This window comes from Sminthopsis crassicaudata, chromosome 1 (genome assembly GCF_048593235.1).
Source record: "Sminthopsis crassicaudata isolate SCR6 chromosome 1, ASM4859323v1, whole genome shotgun sequence".
NCBI classification, from domain to species: Eukaryota; Metazoa; Chordata; class Mammalia; order Dasyuromorphia; family Dasyuridae; genus Sminthopsis; species Sminthopsis crassicaudata.
Genome location: NC_133617.1, coordinates 6,995,700 through 7,020,805, shown reverse-complemented (window position 1 = coordinate 7,020,805; position 25,106 = coordinate 6,995,700). Strand labels below are relative to the sequence as shown.

Below are 25,106 nucleotides of genomic sequence, written 5' to 3'. Positions count from 1 at the left end.
GGTAAAAGCAAGCAAACACCAACAAAAAGAGTGTGAGAATGTTATGTTGTGAACCACATTCAGTTCCCACAGTCCTCTCTCTGGGTACAGATGGCTCTCGTCATCACAAGATCATTGGAAATGTCCTCCATCATTTCATTGTTGAAAAGACCTCCGTCCTTCAGAAAACGTCCTCATACAGTATCATTGTTGAAGCGTATAATGATTTCCTGGTCCTGCTCATTTCACTCAGCATCAGTTCCTGTCAGTCTCTCCAAGCCTCTCTGTATTCATCCCGCTGATCGTTTCTTAAAGAACAATAATATTCCATAGCTTTCATATACCACAATTTACCCAGCCATTTTCCAGTTGATGGGCATCCCTTCAATTTCCAGTTTCTGCCACAAACATTTTTGCAGGTATGGGTCCCTTTCCCATCTTTAAGATCTCTTTGGGATAGAAGCCCAGTAGAAAACTGCTAAGTCAAAAGGTGTGCACAGTTGGATAACTTTTTAAGCATAGTTCCAAAGTGCTCTCCAGAATGGTTGCATCCATTCGCAGTTCTACCAACAATATAGTAGTATCCCTGAAAATTGTTAAGGTGTATTGATGCAATAGAGGAGATGCAGAGAGGAGCAGGGTGTTTTGGCTCGTCCCAAGAGATGTGGTTCCAGGATTCAAAAGTGGAGGGATAGACTAGTAACCCACCATTTGAGAACTGAATTGGCTTAAGTTGGATTGTTACTACATGGCTGGCTGTCAACTGTGCCCTCAGACTAAGTCCCCGAAAGCTCAGTTTTGATATTATTATAATTGTGTATCTGCTTTTTCCTCTTAGGGCAAATTTCTATAATCAGAGTAAATGGACAATAGAAGCCACAAACACAGATCAAGTATGTAATGTTCTGCTGTTTTCGACCTGAAAATAGTGGTATTCATTATATTAGCATTATATTTCTATATACACTGTAAACTATATATTATATATTCATCATATCTTATAATTAAGTAAAAAATATTTGGCCTGATCATTTATCTGTTGCTAGATGTATGTGTCTGTATGAAATAAAGTCTTTTAAGAACCTTATGTGCATGTAATAACGACTCATACAACTGTCTGTGAGACCTGTTATTTTTTTGATTATTGAAACTGAAACTGGTATGGTTTAGAGAGGAGGATTTTAGTGAGCTCTACTTTTTTTTTTTAGAGAGAGGTAACTCTTGGAATGTTTTGTTACTTCATTGGGAAAATTTATAGAAATTGGAGTGGTTTTTAAACACCTTCAAGCCAGCTTCTACTCCTAGAGCCAAGCTAGCGGAACTTCTTAAGCCTATGGCGGTCCGGTCTCAGGCTAGGAGCCCAAGTGACTCCTGAAAGTGCCACTGAACTCCCGTCTCCTGAAACCTGTTCAGAGTTATATAGAGATACTTGTCTAAATAAATAAGCACACACACACATATACACACAGGCAGAGGCTTTACACCTTATGTACAAGTCTACGATAATCTCTATCACTATCTGGCTTTTGATGGATAAATAAGACCTGTTAATTTTATGAATACCTTTGATGGGATTCCCCCTTTTTGCTTTTGGGGTATAAGATAGTCTCTAAAAGGAGAGCTGGTACCTAACTATTTACACGCCTCCCAAGAAGGAGGGTTCTGCCCTCTATACTTGCTCTCTCTAATTCCCTTGGATTTGTTTTCCTCGAGGCTTTGAGCAATTTACCTCCAGAGTGACCAGCACTAGAGGGCTGGATTGACCAGCTTCAGGAGTCTGACTCAACCCACTGGATCTTCAATCAGCTCAGGCCCCTCCAAATAGAACCCTGCAGGATGACTCAGGTCAACACCCATTCTCAGCGGGAAGACGGTTCAGAAGATGAGATCATTGCCCTCTACCCCAAAGGTAGTCCCATTTGTTCGGGAAGGAACTGGAATTGGCAGGTGAATGGACCCCCAAAATGCCCAGTGTCAGAGTGGCTTTCTTGTAATGAGTCCATCAATCCTACAAAGTGGGGAGGTTAATGCTATCCCCTGCTACAATAGTGTTTGGAGCTGAAAATGGGGACATTAGGTTAAGATTTGGGTTAATATTACTGGGAAAGGAAGTTGCATAAACAATTCAGTTTGATTCTTGTCAAATTATAGAAGTGCAGAGGCTTGACTAGCTATAGATAAATAGGTACAATAAGTGCTTGTGTCCTGATAGATAAAAAGAGGATTTTATGGAACCTCCTGTCCAATTTGGAAAAATGATTTGCTACCAGGGCAGGATGCTTACAACATGCAGAAGAAAGAGTAAGTTGGCTTTACGTGTAATAGGTCTGGATCTCAGGAAGATTTGGAATGAGGTTAAGGACTTAAGGCAAGTGATAGCCAGCAACACTTGGATAGGATGGCTAAAGTGCTTTGTAAAGAGCCTGAACACAAAGCAGTTTCACTGTCTGGGCTTCAGGTTGCCCCAAGCCCAGATAGGACCAGTCCCTCCGGGTATAGAAGAACATGAGAGTGGACTCTTCTTGTTCGCAAACATGTTCTCTCCATTCTAGGGAGAATTGCAGGGCTTTATATAGTCCCTTACCTCTGGAGATCACTCACCCCGCTGTCATGGCGGGAAGAAAGATCCAAAATCTAGGGACTGGAGTGGTCCGTGCCCAAGCCTGGGACGTAACGGAGCAGAGCTCTGGCAATTTCTCAGATGAGCGTACCCGAGCAAACCCTGGGGGGAATTATGGAGGCAGCACTTGCTTTGCCTGGGAACTGAGTGGGTACCTGTGCACCCACCTGAGGGGCTCATCCTTTTACCCTCACATCCGATGAAGAAAGTAAGACTGAATTAGGAAGAGTTAAGTCCGGGACAGTAACTGATGAACTCCGGGCTAGAAATCTAGTTCTGGCAGGGTTCTTCTTACTCTGGTGAGTAAATATTCTTGGATGAATTACAGCAGAGAGGCGGTGAAGGAAATAACAAAATAGTCAGAAGCTGCAAGCAGAAGGGCGTGGGAAGATAGAACGACTCTAGAAAGGTTATTGGCAGGAAGAGGAGGAACATGTGTTGCCACTAGAAGTAGTTTCACGCCTAGTACAGCCCCATCAGGAGAATTGGCAGAGAATTCAGGGGTTAATGATCCATCTGTTTAAGAAGATCCGTGCAGAGATTAATAGGCTTTTATGAAGTGGGGGGTAAAAATTAGCCAAATCTGAGCGGTTTGAAAAGGATGTGGAAACCAAATTATTAAAAAAAAAAAAAAAAAAAAAGTTGGATTGTGAGGAATGGATGGACATTTGGTTTTGTTTTCACAGAAAATTAAATTGGAGAAAAGAAAGTTAAATTAGAAACTCCTAAGGATATCAAGGAATATGGATGGAGTTTATTTTCTCCCAAAGAAAGGTAGCTCCTTGAAGTAGGGACTGGCTGTGTAACGGGAGGTCCTGTAACTTCTGTAACATCCAATTAATGGGGGATCAGAGGTGGAAGCCCATAAGTCAGGAAGCCAGAACAAGGTGGATGTAGAGGTCAAGATACTATATTGGGAAGATACCTCAAATGGTCTAAAAAGGAGGGATTCCGTGGGATGGCCCTGAGGCCTTCTGAGAGAACTGACCCCTGTCTAGCCACGATTGTGTAGCAACTAAAACCGTTTTGATCCTTATTTGTCTCCATATTTTAAAAAAGCACCCTAATTTATCTTCCTTATCTCACTTTTACCACTTTGGCTATTAGAATTGCTAACCAAGCAAATTGCTTCCTTTGGATTCTAGCCTGAAACTTGCTAGTCTACTTCCCCTAAAGATAAGGGGGGTCCCCCCCCCCCGTTTTAAAGCCCAGGCTCTTTCCTGGGGTATGGGGTGATCCAATAACAAAACTGGGGTGCTACCAATCAGATTTATTTGGAGGAAGCTTCTGAAACAATGGGACTATGGGAATCCTCTGTGAGGATGGGACTGGGACAATCCCCTCAAAGGTGCCTTTTGGCAGGAGAAGGCCTCCTTGTGCTGGAGAAAGGCTTTGTGAGGAGAATCTGGCCCCAGGGTCCTCTTTTGCAAAACCAGATTCTCTTTGAAATTATAACTGGGCTTAAGCAAATAGCTCTAGCTACCTCTTTCAGCTGAAAGAGAACAAGGATCTGGGCATCTTTTCCTGGATAGAGACCCTCAGTTTTGAGCTCCTTTCTCATCCCTGAATGCTTCCTAGACCATCAGGACTAGAAAAGTTTTTTTTTTTTTTTGGTTTTTTTTTTTTTATTTTTATTTTATTTTATAATTATAACATTTTTTTTGACAGTACATATGCATGGGTAATTTTTTACAACATTATCCCTTGCACTTACTTCTATTCAGATTTTTTCCCTTCCTCCCCCAACCCCCTCCCCCAGATGGCAAGCAGTCTTATACATGTTAAATATATTACAGTATATTCTAGATACAATATATGTGTGTAGAACCGAATTTTTTGTTGCACAGGAAGAATTGGATTCAGAAGGTAAAAATAACAGTTTACACTCATTTCCCAGTGTTCCTTTTCTGGGCGTAGCCGGTTCTGTCCATCATTAATCAATTGGAATTGGATTAGCTCTTCTCTATGTTGAAGAAATCCACTTCCATCAGCATACATCCTCATACAGTATCATTGTTGAAGTGTATAATGATCTTCTGGTTCTGCTCGTTTCACTCAGCATCAGTTGATGTAAGTCTCTCCAAGCCTCTCTGTATTCCTCCTGCTGGTCATTTCTTACAGAACAGTAATATTCCATAACATTCATATACCATAGTTTACCCAACCATTCTCCAATTGATGGACATCCATTCATCTTCCAGCTGATAGAAAAGTTTTTAACTGGCGCAAAAAAGAGTAAAACCTGCTGTCTCTGTAAACCTGGAACTGGGCAATGGGTTGACAGAAACTGTTGAAGTTACAGAGCTGCTGGGACATTTTGGCAGATTCTGGGAGCTGAGGTCAATCCCGAAGCTGCTTGGTGCCCAGCTACCTTGGGTTAGTCTGAGGTACTTTTAAGGAAGCCTAATTTACATGACAGAGCCTCCTTTGGGCCTGAGCCTGAGGCTCCTCTGAGGGATCTCCCACCCTTCTCCCTTAGAGAGCCTGGGCCCCGGGCTGGGGCCCAACATCTTCCACACAACTCCTGGGCATATCAGGCCTGGGCCAGACAACTGGGTCCTGAGGTCCCTTGTCTGTGTGGTCTGTGGTAGAAGGGCCTGGATCGAGGGCTCAGCCCAACTGCAGAATGGTTGGATGGGATAGACAGACTTGAAAGGGCAGTTTTTTGACCCCTTAAATTTGGGGCTGTGTGGATTTAAGTGGGACTTCTGATTCTGAGATTATGAGAAATTACTATTTACTGCTCTTTATTCTTTTTCTTTAGTCTAACACTTATATAATTTCTATATCCAAAGGAAGCAGAAAAGTCCTTTTCAAATACAAACTTTGTTTTATGACCCTGATTGTGCATAAAATGAATCTCCAAAATTCTATTCCTTGCATTAGGCTTTTCTCTGCCTTGTGACTGCCGCTGACTTTGTCCCCTTTCAGGCAGTTGGGCCTTTCTCCCTGGAGGCCAATTGCCTGCTTATCCTTTACTAATCAATAAAGATGTAAGCAATGAGAGAGATGAATTTCCCTCTGATTACTGCTTTTGCTGCATCCCGTTGATTTTGGTATGTTGTCTTATTATCCCTTCTCTTTAGTAAATTTTTTTTTATTGTTTCTATGACTTCTTTAACCCATGTATCCTTTAAAGTAAGATTACTTAGTCTCCAATTAATTTTAGTCTATTTCCAGGATCCCTTATTAAATATCATTTTGTTGCAGTATGGGCTGAAAAGAATACACTTAAGATTTTGGCTTTCCTGCCCTCCACGACTCTGCACAAACTACTCTGGGGTCAGTTTTTGTAAGCGGGTTTGGTTTTGAGTGTATGGCGCTTAAGGTTTCCTAGACATCCTTTTCGAGATGTTGGGGTTAGGTAAGAGACTGGAAATCATCAGAGAGGTGGAAGCAGGAAAAGTAGATCTGAGGTGGAGATGGTAATTAAATCCACGGGAGCCGAAAGTGAGATAGGTCAGGAGGGACTGGAGAGATCTGGAGATGCAGAATCCCTTAAAGACAGGAGAACCAGAGGCCTCCAGTGACCACAGTGTCTGGGGCTGCAGGGAGGGCAGGGATGGGGATGGAGAGAAGGCTGCTGGATTTGGCCATTCTCAGAGGCCTGGTCACTGGGGAGAGGGTTCCAGGGAATCGAGGAGGTTGGAAGTGGACTTGTAATTGTCTAGAAGATGGACGGCTGCAGTGGGGGGTCTTTGGGGGGAAGTCAAAGGCAGAAGAGACAGAGACATTGAGCAGGGATAGGGCTCGGTCTTGGTCTGGTGTCAGGCCGCCTTGATTGTGAGGGTGATAGAGAAGGACACCTGAGGGGCAGGAGAGGGGCAGAAGGGGGACCTCACAGCCCCCTGCCTCACCTTTTTAAATGGTTGATGCTCTGGGTTTAGAGAGGGCCAGCCTGGTTGTGGACAGGAGGGCCAGGCTCCACTATCTTCATGACTTAACCAAGTAGATCCTGCCCTCTGGGTGGGTGGGGTCCAGGCTTGTCCCTATCACAGCCCTGACTCCTCACACACACTTACCTGTGTCCCCAGGTGCCGCCACTTCTGCTGAAGGTCACCATCCTGCATGCTGGAAAGATTGTGGGGGGACGGGACCGCCAAGAAGGGCCCTATGGGGCCCAGAGGAGGACGCTGGAATCCTAGAGGGCAATAGGATGCTAGAGTGCCAAGGGAAGGCACCTGTGGGGAGAAACCAAGGCTTCCTGGTCCTTGTCAGCCTGCCAAAAACTGTGCCCAAAGGGCTTTGAAGCTGTGTACACCCTTTCTCACCCCAATACTGCTGCTAGATCCAGATCCCAAAGAGTTATTTTTGATTGAAGTTTGTTTTTTTTTAATTTTTAAAACATAGGCAAGGATAATATTTCAACATTGACCACTGAAAAACCTTGTGTTCAATTTCCCCCTCTTCCCCCTCGCTCTCCACAGATGGCAAGCAATTCAATATGTTAAACACAGTAAATCCACAATAAATCCAATGCATGTAAACATATTTATACAGTTATTTTGCTGCACACACACACAAAAAAATCAAATAAAAAAGACAAAAATGAGAACAAAAACAAAATGCCAGCAAACAACAAAAAGACTGAAAATGCTCTGTTGTGGTCCACCTTCCATTCTCACCATCCTCTCTTGGGGGGCCAGTGGTTCTCTCCAATATCACAAGATTATTGGAGCCAAACATCACCAAAGAGATGTTTTTAAAAGGGGAAAGCAACCCTCTGTAAAAAAGATTTATAGCAGCTTTTTGGATGGCTATTGGGAAATTGGGGGGACGCCCATCACTGGCCATGGCCGAACAAGTTGTGGTGTGGGACTGTGCTGGATTAGAGCTGGGCTGGCACCTAAAAGAGCTATGCGCAAATGAGCCGGAGGATCCCACTGCCTGGCAGCTGTGGCCCCCTTAAAGCCTGTGTACTCAAACCTGTGCCTCGACAGCCACATTTTGGAAGTTGTTAAGAAGTCAAGGAGCTTACCACAGACTTTACAAGGAGCTTTCTCCATCTGAGCAGTTTTATTTTACTCTTGACTGATCCAAAATTTTTTTTCCATTCTTTTCAGGCACTAAATTATTCATCTAGGAATATTTTCAATCTTTGCTAGTTGATTCAATTATTTTTCTTTACACAAAACTTTTATTTCATATACCAGCTAAACTTTATTTCTTTTGTGGCAGGGTTATTTTTTAAAACAATTTTAAAAAGTTTCCCTCCAATTACATGTCAAAACAAATTTTACCACTTTTTTTTTTAAGTTTTTAGTTCCAAATTCCATTCGTCATTCCACACATTTTTTTAAAAAAGCTTTTAATTTACAAAACATATGCATGGAGAATTTTTCAACACTGATCCTTCAGTTACAATTTATTCCCTTCTTCCCCCTACCCCTTCCCCTAGATGGCAGTAGTGCAATACATGTTAAATATGTTAAAATATATGTTAAATCCAATATAAGTATACATAGTTATCTTGCTGCACAAGAAAAATCAGATCAAGAAGGGGGAAGAAAACTAAGAAAACAAAATGCAAACATCAATAAAAAGAGTGAAAATGCTGTGTAGTGATCCACACTCAGTTCCCACAGTCCTCTCTCGGGTTGTAAATGGCTCTCTTCAACTCAAGATCATTGGAAATGATCTGAAACATCTCATTGTTGAAGACAGCCACGTCCATCAGAATTGATCATAATATAATCTTGTAGTTGTCGTGTATAATGATCTCCTGGCTCTGCTCATTTCACTCAGCAGTTCATGTGAGTCTCTCCAGGCCTCTCTGAAATCATCCTGCTGATCATTTCTTACAGAGCAATAATATTCCATTACACTCATATACCATAACTTATTCAGCCATTCTCCAGTTGATGGGGATCCACTCAGTTTCCAGTTTCTTGCCACTACAAACAGGGCTGCCACAAAAGTTTTTGCACATGTCGGTACCTTTCCCTCCTTTAAGATCTCTTTGGGATAGAAGCCCAGTAGTAGCACTGCTGGGTCAAAGGGGATGCACAGTTTGATAGCCCTATGAGCATAGTTCCAAATTGCTCTCCACAATAGTTCATTCCTCACCTTCTAAGACAGTAAGCAATCCCATATAGATTATATATGCACAATGGTAAAACATTTCCATATTAGACATTTTGAAAAGAAAACTATTTTCATTTTGAAAGCTTTTATTTTCAAAACATATGCATAGTTTTCAACATTCACTCTTGCAAAACCTTGTGTTCTTTTTTTCTCCCTTCCTCCTCCACTCCCTTCCCTAGATGGCAAGTAATCCAACATATGTTAAACATGTGCAATTCTTCTATACATATTTCCACAATTATCTTTCTGTATAAGAAAAATCAGATCAAAAAGGGAAAAAATGAGAAAGAAAACAAAAGGCAAGCAAACAACAACAAAGGTAAAAATACATCTGTTCCACTGGTCCATCACTCTAGCTGGCATCAGATTTTATTTTTTAAATGATTATCATTTAAAGGTCTAACTTCCAAAATATATGATCCTAATTTATAAGAAATCAAACCATTCTCCAATTGATAAATGGTCAAAGGATATGAACAGACAATTCTCAGATGATGAAATTGAAACTATTTCCACTCATATGAGTGTTCCTAATCACTACTGATCAGAGAAATGCAAATTAAGACAACTCTGAGATACCACTACACACCTGTCAGATTGGCTAAGATGACAGGAACAAGTAATAATGAATGTTGGAGGGGCTGTGGGAAAACTGGGACACTGATGCATTGTTGGTGGAGTTGTGAAAGAATCTGGCCATTCTGGAGAGCAATTTGGAACTATGCCCAAAAAGTGATCAAACTGTGCATACCCTTTGACCCAGCATTGCTGTTATTGGGATTATATCCCAAAGAGATACTAAAGAAGGGAAAGGGACCTGTATTGCCAAAATGTTTGTGGCAGCTCTTTTTGTTGTAGCTAGAAACTGGAAGATGAATGGATGTCCATCAGTTGGAGAATGGTTGGGTAAATTGTGGTATATGAAAGTTATGGAATATTATTGCTCTGTAAGAAATGACCAGCAGGAGGAATACAGAGAGGCCTGGAGAGACTTACATCAACTGATGCTGAGTGAAATGCTATATGAAGATATATTCTGATGGAAGTGGATATCTTCAACATAAAGAAGATCCAACTCACTTCCAGTTGATCAATGATGGACAGAAATAACTACACCCAGAGAAGGAACACTGGGAAGCGAATGTAAATTGTTAGCACTACTGTCTATCTACCCAGGTTACTTATACCTTCGGAATCTAATACTTAACTCGCAACAAGAAAATGGTATTTACACACATATATTGTTATCTAGGTTATACTGTAACACATGTAAAATGTATGGGAATCTAGGTTATACTGTAACACATGTAAAATGTATGGGATTGCCTGTCATCTAGGGGAGGGAGTAGAGGGAGGGAGGGGAAAATCTGGAAAAATGAATACAAGGGATAATGTTATATACTGTCAAAAATGTATAATTATAAAATAAAAAAAGAATAAAAAAATAAATGATTATCACTTTACAACAAAGTTTGAGATCTGATGTGGGCCATTTTCCTTTCTTTTGTTTTTAATTTCCTTGATCTTTTGTTCTTCCAGATGAATTTTGTTATTACTTTTTTTTAGCTCTTTAAAATGATTCTTTGTTAGTTTGATTGGGATGGCACTGAATAAGGAAACAAATTTTGATGGAATGGCATCATTTCCTAGAGGGAAGACAGATGAGGCTGGCCTATGTTAGGAGATTGACTTAAAGACTCTTAAACACTGATTGCCTCCCTCAGACTGAGCCAAGGTCTCCTATTTTATTCAGGACCCTCTCCAGTTGTCCTAATCTCTTTCTGGCCACTGGACCCAGATAACTCTGGAGGGGAATATGAGGCCAGTGACCTTGCATCCCTCACTTAGATCCAATTGTTTTGCATGTCACGACATCTCCTTCCTGAGGTCATGGTCTCTTCCAGAACCAAGGACAAACAACTACATACATGTGCAGACTTTGCAAGGACCCTGCACTCTTTGGGTTTCACATTCATGTTCACATTTCCCATTTTCCCCAAGTCTCCTGATGTCGCCATTGCCTGCTAACAAATGGTGGCAGCAGCAGGTATGATGGGAGAAAGTGAGTCCGCTAGGGACCCACAAGTTCAATTGACTATACATGCAATTTGGAAGATTTTGTGAGTTCTGCCTTGTTTTTTATTTGGATGTTTTACATGTTATCAATGTATCAATAACCCTTTAGCTTCTCGTGCTCAATAGTGATGTCAGGTACAGTAAGTAAAGGTAAAGTAAGACAGAAACAGCACGGGGTGTTTGCAACATAAATTCCCTGAAATCTCATATAAACTCTGGGTTCTATTTTCTCGTTCCTTTTTTCTCTTATTAGATCAGAACTGCAAGATGAGCTGGTTTTCATGGCATGAACTAATTTTTAAAGAAGTAAAATCTGACACTCTGTGCCAACTTGTATTAAGAACTGTTTTGTAAGGGATTCTGTCAGAAATATCAAGGAACCTCTACAAGTGACTTGGAACTGGAATGGAACATCCAATGGAGGGATGCCTTTGAAGACATAGTATTTTCCAGACTGCCCAGGATCTGGCAACTATATGGGATGTCTAAGATCCAGAAGGACTTGTGCTGACTGAATGGATATTGCAGGGAAGCTTAATGTCTGTGCTTATTGGTGTCCAGTGCTGTGCCCCTTTGACTCAGTTCTCTCATTTATCTTAATCTTAATCCCTCCCTCCAAATTAGCCCCCAATTTTGGTCATGCTTACTATGGTTTGTACACTGCTTGGTTGATGCTTCTGGTCCCATTTTGTAATGCGGGAAGTCCCAGGTAGCATCCACAATACTGTGATACCCACTGCTCTCTTTGTGGTTATTGATGGACCCAGGGGTCACCTCTGACCAACAGGGGTGTTGTTGGGTCCCTTGAACTTATCTTTGTGATTTTCCAGAAACATGATACAGAGCATGCAGAAGGCTCTGCAGGTGTCAAGGATGAACATCCTCACCCTACCCCAAGCTGGACTACTTGTGTGTAAAAGTGGCCTCTGCCAGGCTGGGATAAAGTTTGTGCAGCTGAGGTTCTCTGAAGATAAGCTGACCCTCCTGCCTTCTTAGTCAAGCAGCTCCCAAAGGAAAAGAACGTGGCTTTTGCCATGACCTTCAGGAGGGGTTCCTGCACCTCTTTCTTCCACTGCCTCATCATTGCTATTAGAGGGTCATAAAAATGCAAACTTCTATAAGGATCGTGAGCTCTTTGAGTTTCACATTCATGTTCATTTCTTTCTCTTTAAAAAAAGTGCTATTTTATTTTTCTACATATATGTAAAAATAGTTTTCAACATTCATTTTTGTAAAACTTACCTCTTCCCTCTCCAAAACAGCAAGCAATCTGAAACAGGTTAAATATGTGTGATTCTTTTAAACATAATTCCATACTTGTCATGTTATGCAAGAAAAATCATACCAAAGGGAAAAGAACTACCAGAAAGAAAAAAACAAACAAAAAGGTGAAAATGCTCCGTTTTGATCCACATTCAGTCGTCCCCATTCTCTGGACACAGATGGCATTTTCCATGCCAGGTGTATTTGAATTGCCTTGAATAACCGCATTGCTGAGAAGAGCCACATCCATCCTAGTTGACCATCACATAATTTTGTTGCTGTGTCCCATATTCTCTTGGTTCTACGCATAGTCTTTCCAGGCCTTTCTGAAATCAGCCTGCTTATCACTTCTTATGGAACGAGAATTTTCCATTACTTTCATAGGCCACAATTTGTCCAACCGATGGGCATCCCCTTAATTTCCAGTTCCTTGTCAGCACAAGTACCACAAACATTTCTGCCCATGAGGCTCCTTTAAGATCTCTTTGGGATACAGGCCCAGGAGAGACACCGCCGGATGCAATCTGACAGCCTTTTGCTTACTTGCAGCTTGCTCTCCAGAATGGGTGGATCCGGTGGCAACTGCACCAGCAGGGCCTCAGTGTCGCAGAGTTCTCACAGCCCCCCCAACATTCCTCACCTTAGCCCACCTGAGCGGTATGAAGTGCTACCTCAGAGTTGTCTTAGTCAATAGTGATTCAAAGCATTTTTACGTGACCGGAAATGGCATTAATTTGTCGGAAAATTGTCTGTTTATATCCTTTGATCATTTATCCACCGGGAGATTGTCTTGTATCCCTACAAATGAGTCGGTCCTCTATAGATTTTAGAAATGGGGTCTTTATCAGAACCCTGGGGTGTAAATTTGTTTCCCCCAGTTTCTGCTTCCCTTCTGATTTCGTTTGCACAAAACCTTTTTAATTTGATGTAATGCAAACGACCCATTTGCCTCCCATGGCGTTCTCTGGCTCCGCCGGTGGACCCTCTCTCGCTCTCCAAGGCGCTCCGAGCACTGATGCGGTTCACCACGTGGGGGTTGCTACAGAAGTTGGGTCCTGTGAGAACTGACCATGGCCCTTCTCTTGGGCAGACACCTAGTATTCAAAAGTAGGCGGAGGGGCCGGGCAAGCGAGGGGAGACCTCAGACCCAGGAAGGGGAAACATGGAAGCGGGCGAGCCCCTGAAAGGCACGGGCCTCAGCGAGCCCCCAGAAGGTCAGGCACGCCCTTAGCCACAGGCCCCCCAGAAGAGGACTCGTCCCCTCACAGGCTCAGTTAGCCACAAAGTGGGGGGGGGGAGGGGCTGGGAAGCGCAGAGGAGTTGGGGCGGAAGCGGAAGGGTAAAGACACTGGCGGCGGACCCAAGGGAGAACAGCGGCGTGGGAGGGCCCAGAGGAGACTCTACGGGGACAATTGAACCTGGGCCCCGGATTGGGATTTCTGACCGGGCCTGGCGCCGGGGAGGCTGCCTGGGACCTCCGAGGGGGGGAGGGGGGTCTGAGAGGGGCTGCCAGGGACCATCCCTCAGCTAGCCACACCCAGCACCCGAGACGTCATCGGTGTCACCCTTTGCGCCTGGACCCGGCAGCCATCTTGACTGTGTCTCGGTGCCGGGCGTTAGACGGGGGTTGGCGGAGGCCGCCGGACTCTCTGCCAGTTTCCCGGCCACGCTTGTCCAGGCGCGAGCCCTTCTGTGGGGACTGCCGAAGGTGGGAGTGCGGTGGTCCCAGCGCCCCTCACGGCTCCGCCGGCCGAGTCTCCCGAGGCTTCCCCGAGAGCGCCGCCGACGCCTTGGAGTAGTTACTGCGGCTTTGGCGGGATGATCCGGGACCTGGACGACGTCTCCCTGCACGTCACTGTGACGCTGCGGCGGCCATCTTCTCCTGTTCATTCTTCAGCGGCTGCGGCCGAGGTCGGTCCGGGAGGGCTCAGTGTCCGAGGCCAGAGGTGGGGCAGGATCTCGAGTGTCCAGGCCCGGGCCCTCCCGCAGCCCCGCTCGGCTTCCCCGGGGATGACCGGCCGCGCGCCTTCCCACCGAGTTTTGGGAAGAAGGCTTTTCAGCCAGGCTCACGGACCCTCGCGCCAGGCGTGGCAGCGCTTTCAATGGAGACAGGACCTGAGCTCGAGCCCCTGCCCTCTCTGTGGCTTCTCGCGGCTCTCTGGCTCAGCCTCCCCATCTGCCTGATAGCTTATGGGAGGTCCAAGCTCTGGCGGGGTCTGGCCGGTGACCAGGCCAGCAAGGATAACTCCAGCCTGCAGCACGAGGCAACGCACCCGGCGCAATTGCCACCCCTAAGCCCAAGCACAAGTGGCTCTGAGGCCTAGTCTGGGACTACGTTTCCCAGGATGCTATTTGGCCATCAGCCGCTGTTGCCATGGAGCCCAAGGGAAGACAGAAAGAAGGCATCCGCCTAGTGCGTCACGTCCTCTTTCGACTTCGCATCTCCTCTCAGACGCCCGGGGCCGCTTCGGTTCGGCTCCGTATTCGGCCGCCACCACTCGGCCCGAGGCGTGCCTCCCAAACCAGGGTGAGTGGGGAGCCACAGCGGGCCGGGACCCAAGGCCGTTTTCTGGGCCCTGGAGTCGGCGCCTGGGGGGGGCGGACGGGGGAGGGGAGGCCGCCCCGAGGGCGCATGCGCGGGGAGCCTTGGAGCCCCGCTCGTCCCCGCCCCCCCTCCATCATCGAGTGCGTCTATTGGTTGCCTCGGGAGGGGCGGAGCCTCCCGGCCAATCAGAGGCAGTAGCCCGAACTTAGGAGAGCGGGAACGCCCAGTAGCCTCCAGGCTCCGCCCTCGGGGGGGGGTACTCTCTGGGGAGTGGGCGGGGGAGCCTCCCTGCGCGGCCCCTGCACCTGCTGTGGCTCCCACCCTATTCTCCTTAACGATTCAGGGCGAGGCGAGCGAGGCGGAGGCTCGGGCTTTTTCCGGGCCTTCTCCCCGCTCCCAAGCCTTCCCCCCGGCCTCCTCGGACCACGGGCTCAGCCGGCATCCTCGGCCGTTCTTGGAAATCCTTTCCTCCCCCTCTCTTTGTCCTCTCCCTCCTGCCTCTTCCTCCCTCTCCTGGTTTTTTCCTTTCCTAACCCTCCCTTTTCCTCTTCCCTCCTCCCTTTGCCTTTTCCCTCCTCCCCTGTTTTTTTCCCTCTTTCCTCCTCCCTTCCCACCTCCCTCCTCCCTTCTCTTTGTCTTTTCCCTCCTGTCTCCTCCCTCCTCCTCCCCACCTTTTCCTCTTCCCCCCTCCCTTTGCCTTTTCCCTCCTCCCTCTCTTTGTGTTTTTCCTCTTCCCCCCTCCTCCCCCTTTATTTGTCTTTTTTCCTACCTCCTCCCCACCCCCTCTTCCCCTTCCCCCCTTTGCCTTTTCACAAATCCTTTGTCTTTTGCCTCCCTTTCCCCTCTCCTCCTCCTCCTTCCCCTCCTTCCTGTGTTTTTCCTTTCCTATCCCCTCCCCCTCCCCTTGCCTTGTCCCTCCCCCCCTTTCTCTTTTTCCTCTTTCCTCCTCTTCTCCCCCTGTTTTTCTCCTCCCTTTTCCATCCCCTATTTTCCCTCCTCCCTTTGTCTTTGGCCTCCTTCCCCCCTCCCTTTCTCTCTCCTCCTCCCCCTTTGTTTTTCCTTTCCTCTCTCCTTCCCACCTCCTCTTCCCTTTGTCTTTTCCCTGCAGCCTCCTCCTTCCTTCTCCCCACCTTTTCTCCCTCCTCCCGCGCTCTCTCCCTCGGCCTCCCCCAATGACTTGGCCAGGCCCCACAGCGATCGTTTGAGCTGGGCTCTCCAGACTCCAGGGTGGGTCAGTGGCCCGGGCCTTTAGTTGACCAGCTAAAAGTCCCTCCTGTGTCCTTGGCCTTTGGGCCCTGAGGGCCTCAGAGTGACCGGAGACGGCGAACGGGGGCGGTCCCCCCCTCCCCGGAAGCATCACCAGCAGAGCTGCCTTGGCCTTTCCTGGGGAAATCTCTCTGGATCCTCACTGCCCCTGGGGGGGGGCAGGTGCTCTTACTATCCCCGTTCCCCCGGGGGACACTGACTTGTCCAGGGTCACTCGGCCAACAAGTGTCTGCCCCTGAATTTGACCTTGGTCTGTGGGGTTCCTTCCTGGCCTCCCCCCTCCCCCCAGGGTTTATTTGCATAACTCTTTACATTCTCCTTCTACCAATAGAAAACCAGCTCTGGGGGGGGGGGACACAAGGGAGAGGCTTATTCGTGCGTTAGTGATTAAATATCCCAGAGGGAGTGACTCCGACGGTGCCACGGAGCCCATTTTCCTTATTTCTTTTTTAAATGGCATTTTCTTTTTCCAAACACATGCAAAGTTAGCTTTGGGCCCTCCCTTCACGAGCCCTGGGGCCCAGTTCCCCCAGCCCTAGTCAGCAGGCAGCATGACGGGAACGGGAGCAGTTCTCGGATTCCACAGTCGTCACATGGAGCAAAAAACAAAAATCGGCTCGAAAGAGAAAAAACGTGAGAAAAAAAGATAAAAGCCAGCTCGCCAAGGACAGAAAGGGGAGAATCCCGGTTGAGGCCCACGTTGGGGGGGGCCCCCCCCTGCAGATGGCGCTCTGCACCCCAAGTCCGGGGGGCGGGGCCAAACCCCCTCCCGGCTGAGGAGCGGACCCCCCTCTTGCCGCTGTGGGCGCAGCTCCCCCTCCTTCGGCTTTGGCAGCACTCCCGCCTGGCTGATCCGCCGCAGGCTGGGCTGACTCCCGGCCCCCCCAAGAAGGAGAGTCTGTCTTTGAGGGGCTTGGGGGACCCAGGACCCCCTTCATGGTGCCATTTTCTTTCCAGCCAGGCCCCGTGAGAACGCTGCTCTTCCCCCTGAAGACACTTCAGAGACAGGATGGCCCCAGTGCTTCCGATGGCTCGGCCCTCCCCGGTGAGTGGGCTTCAGCCGAGCCCTGAAACGCCCCCCTGCTTTTCCCCAGGCGGGTCCCAAGGACCGAGGGTGTCCTTCCCAGCCCCCCAGGGAGGGGCTCTTGTGACCCCCGTGTCCTAGATGGGAGCGGGAAGCAAACATTGAACGTCCGAGATGGGATTGGGACTCAGGTCCTGGGCCCCCCGGCTGCCCCCTCGGAGCTGCTCCTGGGGGAGGGCTGCCTCTGACACTCTGGGCGAGGCCCTCCACTGGCTCAGTCCTCAACCCCAGGGTTTCATGCCCGTCGCGAGCACCAGATCTCCCTTTGGTACGTGACGATGCTCCGAAAGCTCCTCTGCCTTCAGTGCAGGTGGTTGTGTTCCCATTTTGCAGAAGAGGAGACTGAGGTTGACAGAGAAAGGGATTGTCCCTGGACTGTGGATTTCTAACTGTCCCCAATCTTTCCCTTTTCTAGGCCAAGCCCAGCAGGGTAATTCAGGGGGTCCCCAAAGTCTTAGGGCACTTTTACGCTTTGGAGCTTTGGGGTGGTTTAGGAGAGCAGGAGCGGGTCCCAAATGATGTGATTATGGGCCCTGAATGTTGGGAAGAATTCAGGAGCAAAGGTAGGTTTCTTTAGGAGCAGAAGTGACAGACACGTTAGACACCGGCCGTGGAAAAGGGGAAGTCGGGCGAGCGCGGGCAGCGCCGGCCAAACACAGCCTTTGGGCCTTGTTCATCTCTGAGTTTTAGTGGCAGTTTATTTTCCCAAACCGGGCAAAGAGAGTTTGCAGAACCTCGGGTTGAGATTTTCCTGCCTTTCTCCCTCTTCCCCAAGATGGCAAGAGGTGAAACATGTGCAGCTCTCCTGAACCTCAGGGGAAGGGGTTCTAACCTTGGGAATATCAGGGGAGGGGATCTAACCTTGGGAATATCAGGGGAGGGGGATCTAACCTTGTGAACATCAGGGGAGGGGATCTAACCTTGGGAATATCAGGGGAGGGGGATCTAACCTTGTGAAAATCATGGGAAAGAGTTCTAACCTTGTGAACATCAGGGGAAGGGGATCTAACCTTGGGAATATCAGGGGAGGGGGTTCTAACCTCGGGAATATCAGGGGAGGGGTTCTAACCTCGGGAATATCAGGGGAGGGGTTCTAACCTCGGGAATATCAGGGGAGGGGTTCTAACCTTGGGAATATCAGGGGAGGGGTTCTAACCTTGTGAAAATCATGGGAAAGAGTTCTAACCTTGCAAACATCAGGGGAGGGGGATCTAACCTTGCAAACATCAGGGGAGGGGGATCTAACCTTGCAAACATCAGGGGAGGGGGATCTAACCTTGCAAACATCAGGGGAGGGGTTCTAACAGTTAACAGTGGAGAAGACAAGTTCCCTAGTAGGACTCGCAAGTAAGCAGGAGAAAGGGAGTAGCCCATGAGATGGGAGGGCTCCATTGACGGGCAGGCCGGATCCTAAGGGGGATTCAGCCCCCTAAAAGGGGGACGTTAGCTACAGGAAGGAGGAGGACACTGAGACGAGGGGGAGCAGAGTGCCAGGAGCTGGAGCCAGATCATGGGGGGGGGGCTTTCTGAGTGGATGGGCCAAGGTGGGTCTGCCCACGACCTCCAGTGAGGCTGAGTGATCCCCATCGGGCCCCTTCCTGTTGGGGCGGGGCAGAGAATTCCATCAGTACTTGGGGCTTTCTCTGCCAACTCCACCTAGTGACTTCCATTTCCCTGCTTGAAGTTTGCTCAGTCTTGGGTCGGGGGTCCGTACACAGAAGGGGGTCTCTCAGACCAATGCTGAAATTTTAGAGGCCCAATCCAGAGACGCTTGTTACGGGGAGTCCAGAAGCTGGGAGGGAGTCACCGTGGCCTGGAGGGCTGAAGCCACATTTTGGAGCTGCCGGAGTGGGTCACCAGAGGCTAGCACTGGGCCAGTTTGCCCCTTACCGGGAGCTCATGCAGACACCGGGCGGTGTTTTGCTGGGATGGGCTTCCCCCTAAACAAATGGGGCCCAAAGTCCTCTGGGGTAAGGGGTGCTGACCTTGGGGGACAAAGACCTCTGCCTGGAATCAGGAAGATTTCTCAAGGTAGAAGCAGAAAGGGATTTTGTTAGAGTCTCTGGAGAAAGGGCGGCCCCCTCCCAACAGGCGAGGAGAGGCACGTTCCAGAAGGAGACCCCCTAACCAGGAGGTCCCCCCACCCCCTGCTGGCCTCTGACCCCAGTGACTGCGGGGGCGGGCTCACAATCTGGACTATCCCAGGGAGAGAATAAGGAAGCAGGGAGTGACCCTAAGAGCGATCTTCCCGCTGAGGGGGCAGTCCGACAGCGGACTCAGGCTGGGGATCATAGGATTTCTGGTCCTTGAGACGGAGGCCAGGGTCTGCACAGTGACCCTAGAAAGGCTCTTCTACCCCAACAGGAGCCTGCTTTGATCTCTAAGAAACTTTATCCTGGCAGGTCCTCCAGCCTGGCCTTCCATTCCAGGCATCTTGAATAATACATGTTGGGGGGAGGAAGACCCCGTGAGTGCCGAGGAGAACTTGGGCCCAGGTAAAGGGCCACCTGCGGATGCCCCCCACAAGTCAGCAGCAGCAGAAACTCTGGGCCCCTAGCTGCAGGCAGTGGCCAGGCTCGAGCCTCGCTCACCTGCCTTAAGATAAGCGCATGCTCGAGGCTTCTGCTGACCACTGGCCACAAGGGGGAAAAGCGGGGACGGGGTTATAATAGCCCCAAAAGTGCCCTTCAGGCCTCAGGCGACAGGAGGAAGCGTCCTGCACTCAAGGAATTGTCAGTTTGCAGTCATTCAGGGAACAGTTTCACCTTATAGCCAGACTCAGAAATCATCAGCTGGGGGCTTATTCAAAAGAACACTCCTGGGAAACTGAGTCAGAAGGATCCCACTAATAATATCCTCTAATAACTAAATAATATCAGCGACGGTCCAAAGAGATTTTTATTTCAAATAGCAAGTCTCATTCATCAAAGCTTCAGGTGAATCTTGCTCTCAAGGATCACCTATTTTAACTCAGTATTGACTATGATCTTGCATTGATAACAGGAAGAGATTTCTCCCAGAAAGTCCACAGCTCATCTTTCGTATCTAAGTAGATGGTTTTAAGTCCAACATTACCCAGATCACTTTGCTTTAGAACACTCAATAACCAAGGGCTCAAGTTTTAGAAATACACATAAAAAACTCAGCAAAAACAGGTTCGAAGGGACAAAGGGATAAAATATTTTCAGAGTCCCTTTAAATAATGGGTACGGCTTTAAGAAGACTCAATAAACCAATTAAAACAAAGTTTGCTAAACTTTCTTTGATGCCTTTGTGGTAAAAACTCATTCTCGGATAGGGGTAAACATTAGAAATCATTTTTACATAACAAACTGGTAGATTATCCATAAACCCATTCCTTGTTTGGAGACTAAAACCTAAACAAACTTTTCCTGGGGCTCACGAGATGGTTTCAAAAAACAGTAATCTTTCAAATAGAGGAATCAATAAGGGTCCCAGTGGTGGGGCTGCGCTTAATGTTCCTGCCTGTGGGATGTACTCTTGCATATACCTCCCTTTCTCAATTTTAATTACCTCAATTTTTAGAGGTTTAAATTGTTCTTAACAGTCCATTCTCGAGTTTCCTCCACAGGTCCTTTAACCCTGGAATTCTCAGCCTCCAGACTGCAGTCTGTAACGTCTGGTAAGGCCCTTTCCACTCTCTGCTTCCAGGACTCAGTAAGCACCCGCTTTCCTGGAAGTGCAAACTCCAAGGCTTTGTCTGAGTCTGTAATCCTTGCTTCCTAAGGGCTAAAAGGGATAAGGACACTACCAGTATATCATTCCTTAAAACCTTATTCTTTGTTTCAAAAGAGTCTTTCCCTCTCCTCTCCCTCTTATGTGGTAAACCAAACAACATCTCATATGGGGAAAGTCCCGGATATCTCCGAGGGACAGGCCTAATTCCTTAACAAAGTGATTGGCAAACTTTTGGTCCAAAGCAATTTAATGTCTAACCTCAAATTAGTAATCTATTTTTTAAGACCCTAATTCACTCTTTTCACTTTCCCTGATGAAGGCAGACCTCAATTTGCAGCCCTCCCCTCCCTTATTTCTTTACAAAAGCTTGAAAGTGAAGTATGTTCCATTATCAGAATTCAGGGGTCCCTAGCAGTCCATACCTCAATATAATTTATTCCAATATTCTTCTATTACCCTCCCAGCCCACTCTCACCATTACTACTCAATATTGTATTAGAAATGCTAGCCTCGGCAATAAGAGAAGAAAAAGAGATTGAAGGAATTAGAGTAAGTCAGGAGGAAACCAAATTATCACTCTTTGCAGATGATATGATGGTATACTTAGAGAACCCTAGAGAATCAACTAAAAAACTATTAGCAATAATCCACAATTTTAGCAGTTTCAGGATGCAAAATAAATCCACATAAATCATCAGTATTTTTATACATCACCAACAAAATCCAACAACAGGATATAAAAAGAAATTCTACTTAAAGTAACTATCGATAGTATAAAGTATTTGGGGGAATCTGCCTGCCAAGGAAAAGTCAGGAACTATATGGAAACAACTATAAAACACTTTCCACACAAAGTCAGACCTAATCAGTTGGAAAAATATCAAGTGCTCATGGATAGACTAAGCAACTGTAACAAAAAGACGATATTACCTAAATTAATCTATTTAGTGCCATGTCAATCAAACTCCCAAGAAATTATTTTACAGATCTAGAAAAAATAAGAATGTTCATCTGAAGGAACAAAAGGTCAAAAATTTCAAGGGAAATAATGAAAAGAAAATGCCAATGAAAGTGGCCTAGTAGTACCAGACCTAAAACTCTATTATTCTATTACTTCCCTATCTCCCCCCCCCAAAAAAAAAAGGTTGCAGAGTTCAGGGGAAAGTGTACACAAGTCTTATCACATGGTCTATTGTAATAAATACCTTAGTTTTCCTACTAGTGTCCTTTCAGTAAAATCCAACTCAATCCCTTCTGACGCTCTCTATAACATGTCACTAACTTGTTTACTACCCTAAGATCTAATATTAATCCATAAATCTCATCTGATTTCTTAAAGGGCAAAATAGGAATATTGGAAAGGGACATAACAAATCTATTAATTACTGATTACAATTTTATTTTTCCTTCCAATGATAATAGGGTGATGATAAGGTGTTGTTGAACAGACACCACATCCTCTGGATTTTCCAGATTGATTTAAACCTCCCCTTTTTTTGCCATTCATATTCTATGAAAAGAGGGTACATTTTAAATCTACCTAGTAGTTCAGCACCTTTAATTCCAATGTCAATTGTATAATCTAATCTTTACCTGACAAATTATTACATCTATCCCATATACAGGAGTGACTTCTATAATAGGTATGCAGAGATCCTCTTTACTCCCATCTATTAACAATTCCTGAAACTCATGACTAAATTACAGCGCAGGGATCTCTCCACTCCAGTAACTAAAACTTTTTACTCCTGTTCTATACATATAGTAATTAGTAAAACCTACAGTAATGAACAATGTTTAGCCAAATGGCCTATAATTTCCTTTTAACTCACAAGCAAAGGTGGAAATAACAAATCTCCTAAATTACATTTGCTGAGTTAGTAAAGCTGGTAATAACAGGTTCTTTAACACATATTCTACTTCCTGTTAGTTTTTCAGTTTATGTACCTAATAACATTCAGGATACTCGATAACAAAGCAAATCTGAGTTCTGCTATCTCATTGCTCATGATTTACATAGAACAGAATCAATCTATGTCAAAACCAATTAAGTTTCCAATGTTATAACATGTATGTGAGATAATATATAATTTAAATATATGTTATAAGGATCCCCGTTTAAAGTTAATTTATTTTATTTTTTTCCCTGAGGCTGGGGTTAAGTGACTTGCCCAGGGTCACACAGCTAGGAAGTGTTAAGTGTCTAAGACCACATTTGAACTCAGGTCCTCCTGAATTCAGGGCTGGTGCTCTATCCACTGTGCCCCCTCGCTGCCCCCGTTTAAAGTTATTTTAAAATTAACTAGTACTTTAATTGTAAGATTCCTTAAAATCTACCTATATGCTCCATTCACTCAGAATTGCCTTTTGGTGATTTTCCTAATTGACGTAAGCCTCTTGTTTTTAAGTTAGGAAAGAGTTAAGTCTCAAGGTAGTAATAGAAAGTGGTTGAGCAACTCTGAAAGAATTATTAGTCTGAATGAATTCCAGCAATTCAGCGAGGTATTTCTCCAAGCAGAAATACATACAGACACATAGAAATCCTATTCCAGCTTTTACTTATGGATTTAAGTTTGACATTCCCAGTTAGCCCTGAGAGCATCCTCTCCACACAGAACATTTTATTGTTTTCTTTTATCTCTCCCTTTATTTTTATGGAGTTTTATTCCAATTCTAAAGTTTTTATTCCTCAAGTAGCTGTGTACTGGTATCTATTGGTGATCCCAAGGCCCCATTCAGCTTGCCTTAGGCGCAGCCCCTTTTGTTGGCTTGCTCTCTCTAAGTTCCCCAGAGCCTCATTCAGTTCACCTGCAGTTGTTTTATATATGCTCTAGCAGGGGATTTTGTACAATTGGAGACTTTTCCTGTTTCTTCTTCACTGAGTCTCCCCTTCTGGGTAGTTTAGCACAGCAGAAGACTAGCCACCTTCCAGTATGGGGACTGCCAAGGTGCACCTATCCCAGTCACGGAGAGAGCTCCCCTTTCAGGTGGGCTTCAAGATCTCGGACAAGCCCCCATCTGTGTGGGACAAAGAGGTAGAAGAATTTTATTGCAATCTTAGTCAGGCAAGGAGAGGAGAGCAGCAGATTATAGAAGCAGAGAGTGACCAATACAAACCGATAAAAGCATTGACAAGCTTATTTGGGATAACTTATGCAGTCTGACAATAGCACTCCGGGGAAGGGGACTCGGAGTCCCTGTTTTTAATTCAGATGATTTCTGGTGAGATGGAGACTCAGGGTCTGGACAAATGGAGTGACTGAGAAGTCTTCACCAATTCCACTCAACCTCATCTCATGAAACTCTGTTCTGCTGGGAATGGACGTAGAGCTGAGCCATCATTTGGGGGGGGGGCGGTGCCAGAAGCTGACAGGTTCTGAGTCAGCTCTCTAAAGCTGATAGTTATGGCTGTTGAGTACAGATAGTCAGGTGAGGGGGAATTACCTAAAACCTAGAAAATCAGAAACTAGAAAATGAGTGGTTATTGGGGGGGGGAAGGGGGAGTCCTCCAATCAGTGATATTGCTCTTGTTTGGGTCTTGCAGAAGTGTGTAGACAAGTCTCATCCTGGAGCCCACAAGATGAGGCAGGGAGAGACAGGAAGAAAGCACTTATGGCAGAGCTCTGGTTCTTGGCCAGGCTCTGTAAAGAGCTGGTTTTGATAGAGACTTAATTAGCTACTAGGAGAGACCTTGCCCTCAGCTGATAACAGGGTGGACTCTCCAATGATGTGTTTCCAAAGACTTCCATTAAAAGAAAGAAAAAAGTCTACTTAGGAACAAAAGACCCACTTAAAGGGATGATAATTAGAAATGGGGCGCCAAGCAAAGAGATCACCGGGAAGGAGATTGCTTTGGGGAGCTGAAGATTTATTTAACCTAAAAGCAATTTTCAGAAAAGGGGGTCCCACCAAACCAATAGGTTCACAAAACCCTTAACTGGTTTTGTTCATTCATTGGCTGTGGAGCTTGATTGAGTAATTACCTGTCAAAAAGTTTGGATAGGGGCAGCTAGGTGGCCCAGTGGATAGAGCACCAGCCTTAAAGTCAGGAAGACCTGAATTCAAATTTGGCCTTAGACACTTAACCCTGGGCAAGTCACTTAACCCCAATTGCCTCCACCAAAAAAAATATATATATATATAAATTTGGAGAGAGAGAGATTAACCCAAACCCTCCATGAGGGATATGTGTTAAACTGACTTGCCAGTCTTTTCCTAGACAAGTTATCCCTCCTCTGAAAGAGTTTTAGAAAAGGGGCTTTAAGGCATCTTCAGGCGTCACTTGGGCACAAAATATCAAACCTTAGGCATGTCTGATAATCCTGCCTAATAGATTAGTTTCTCCTAGTTTGCGATCACTGAAAAGAGATTTCAGATGGAAGGGCATTTTTTGGTAGCTTGGCAGAGGCCTAAGAGAAGCTGGTGTTTCTCTGGGATTAGAAGCTGGCCTGAGGGTAGTTAATACCACCCCAGAGGAGGTGTTATTTGCC

At 46.1% G+C, this 25,106-nt stretch overlaps 1 protein-coding gene across 1 annotated transcript in view; it reads left to right on the top strand.

Annotated features, from left to right (window-relative positions):
* The first annotated feature begins 13,371 nt into the window (after window positions 1–13,371).
* The window catches only part of LOC141552523 (uncharacterized), a 40,469-nt gene continuing 28,734 nt past the window's right edge, over window positions 13,372–25,106 (top strand). The window contains exons 1-2 of the mRNA XM_074284681.1: window positions 13,372–14,549; window positions 16,791–16,878. Of these exons, the coding sequence (XP_074140782.1) occupies window positions 16,843–16,878 (36 nt within the window). The 5' untranslated portion in view covers window positions 13,372–14,549; window positions 16,791–16,842. The remainder of the gene's footprint in view (window positions 14,550–16,790; window positions 16,879–25,106) is intronic.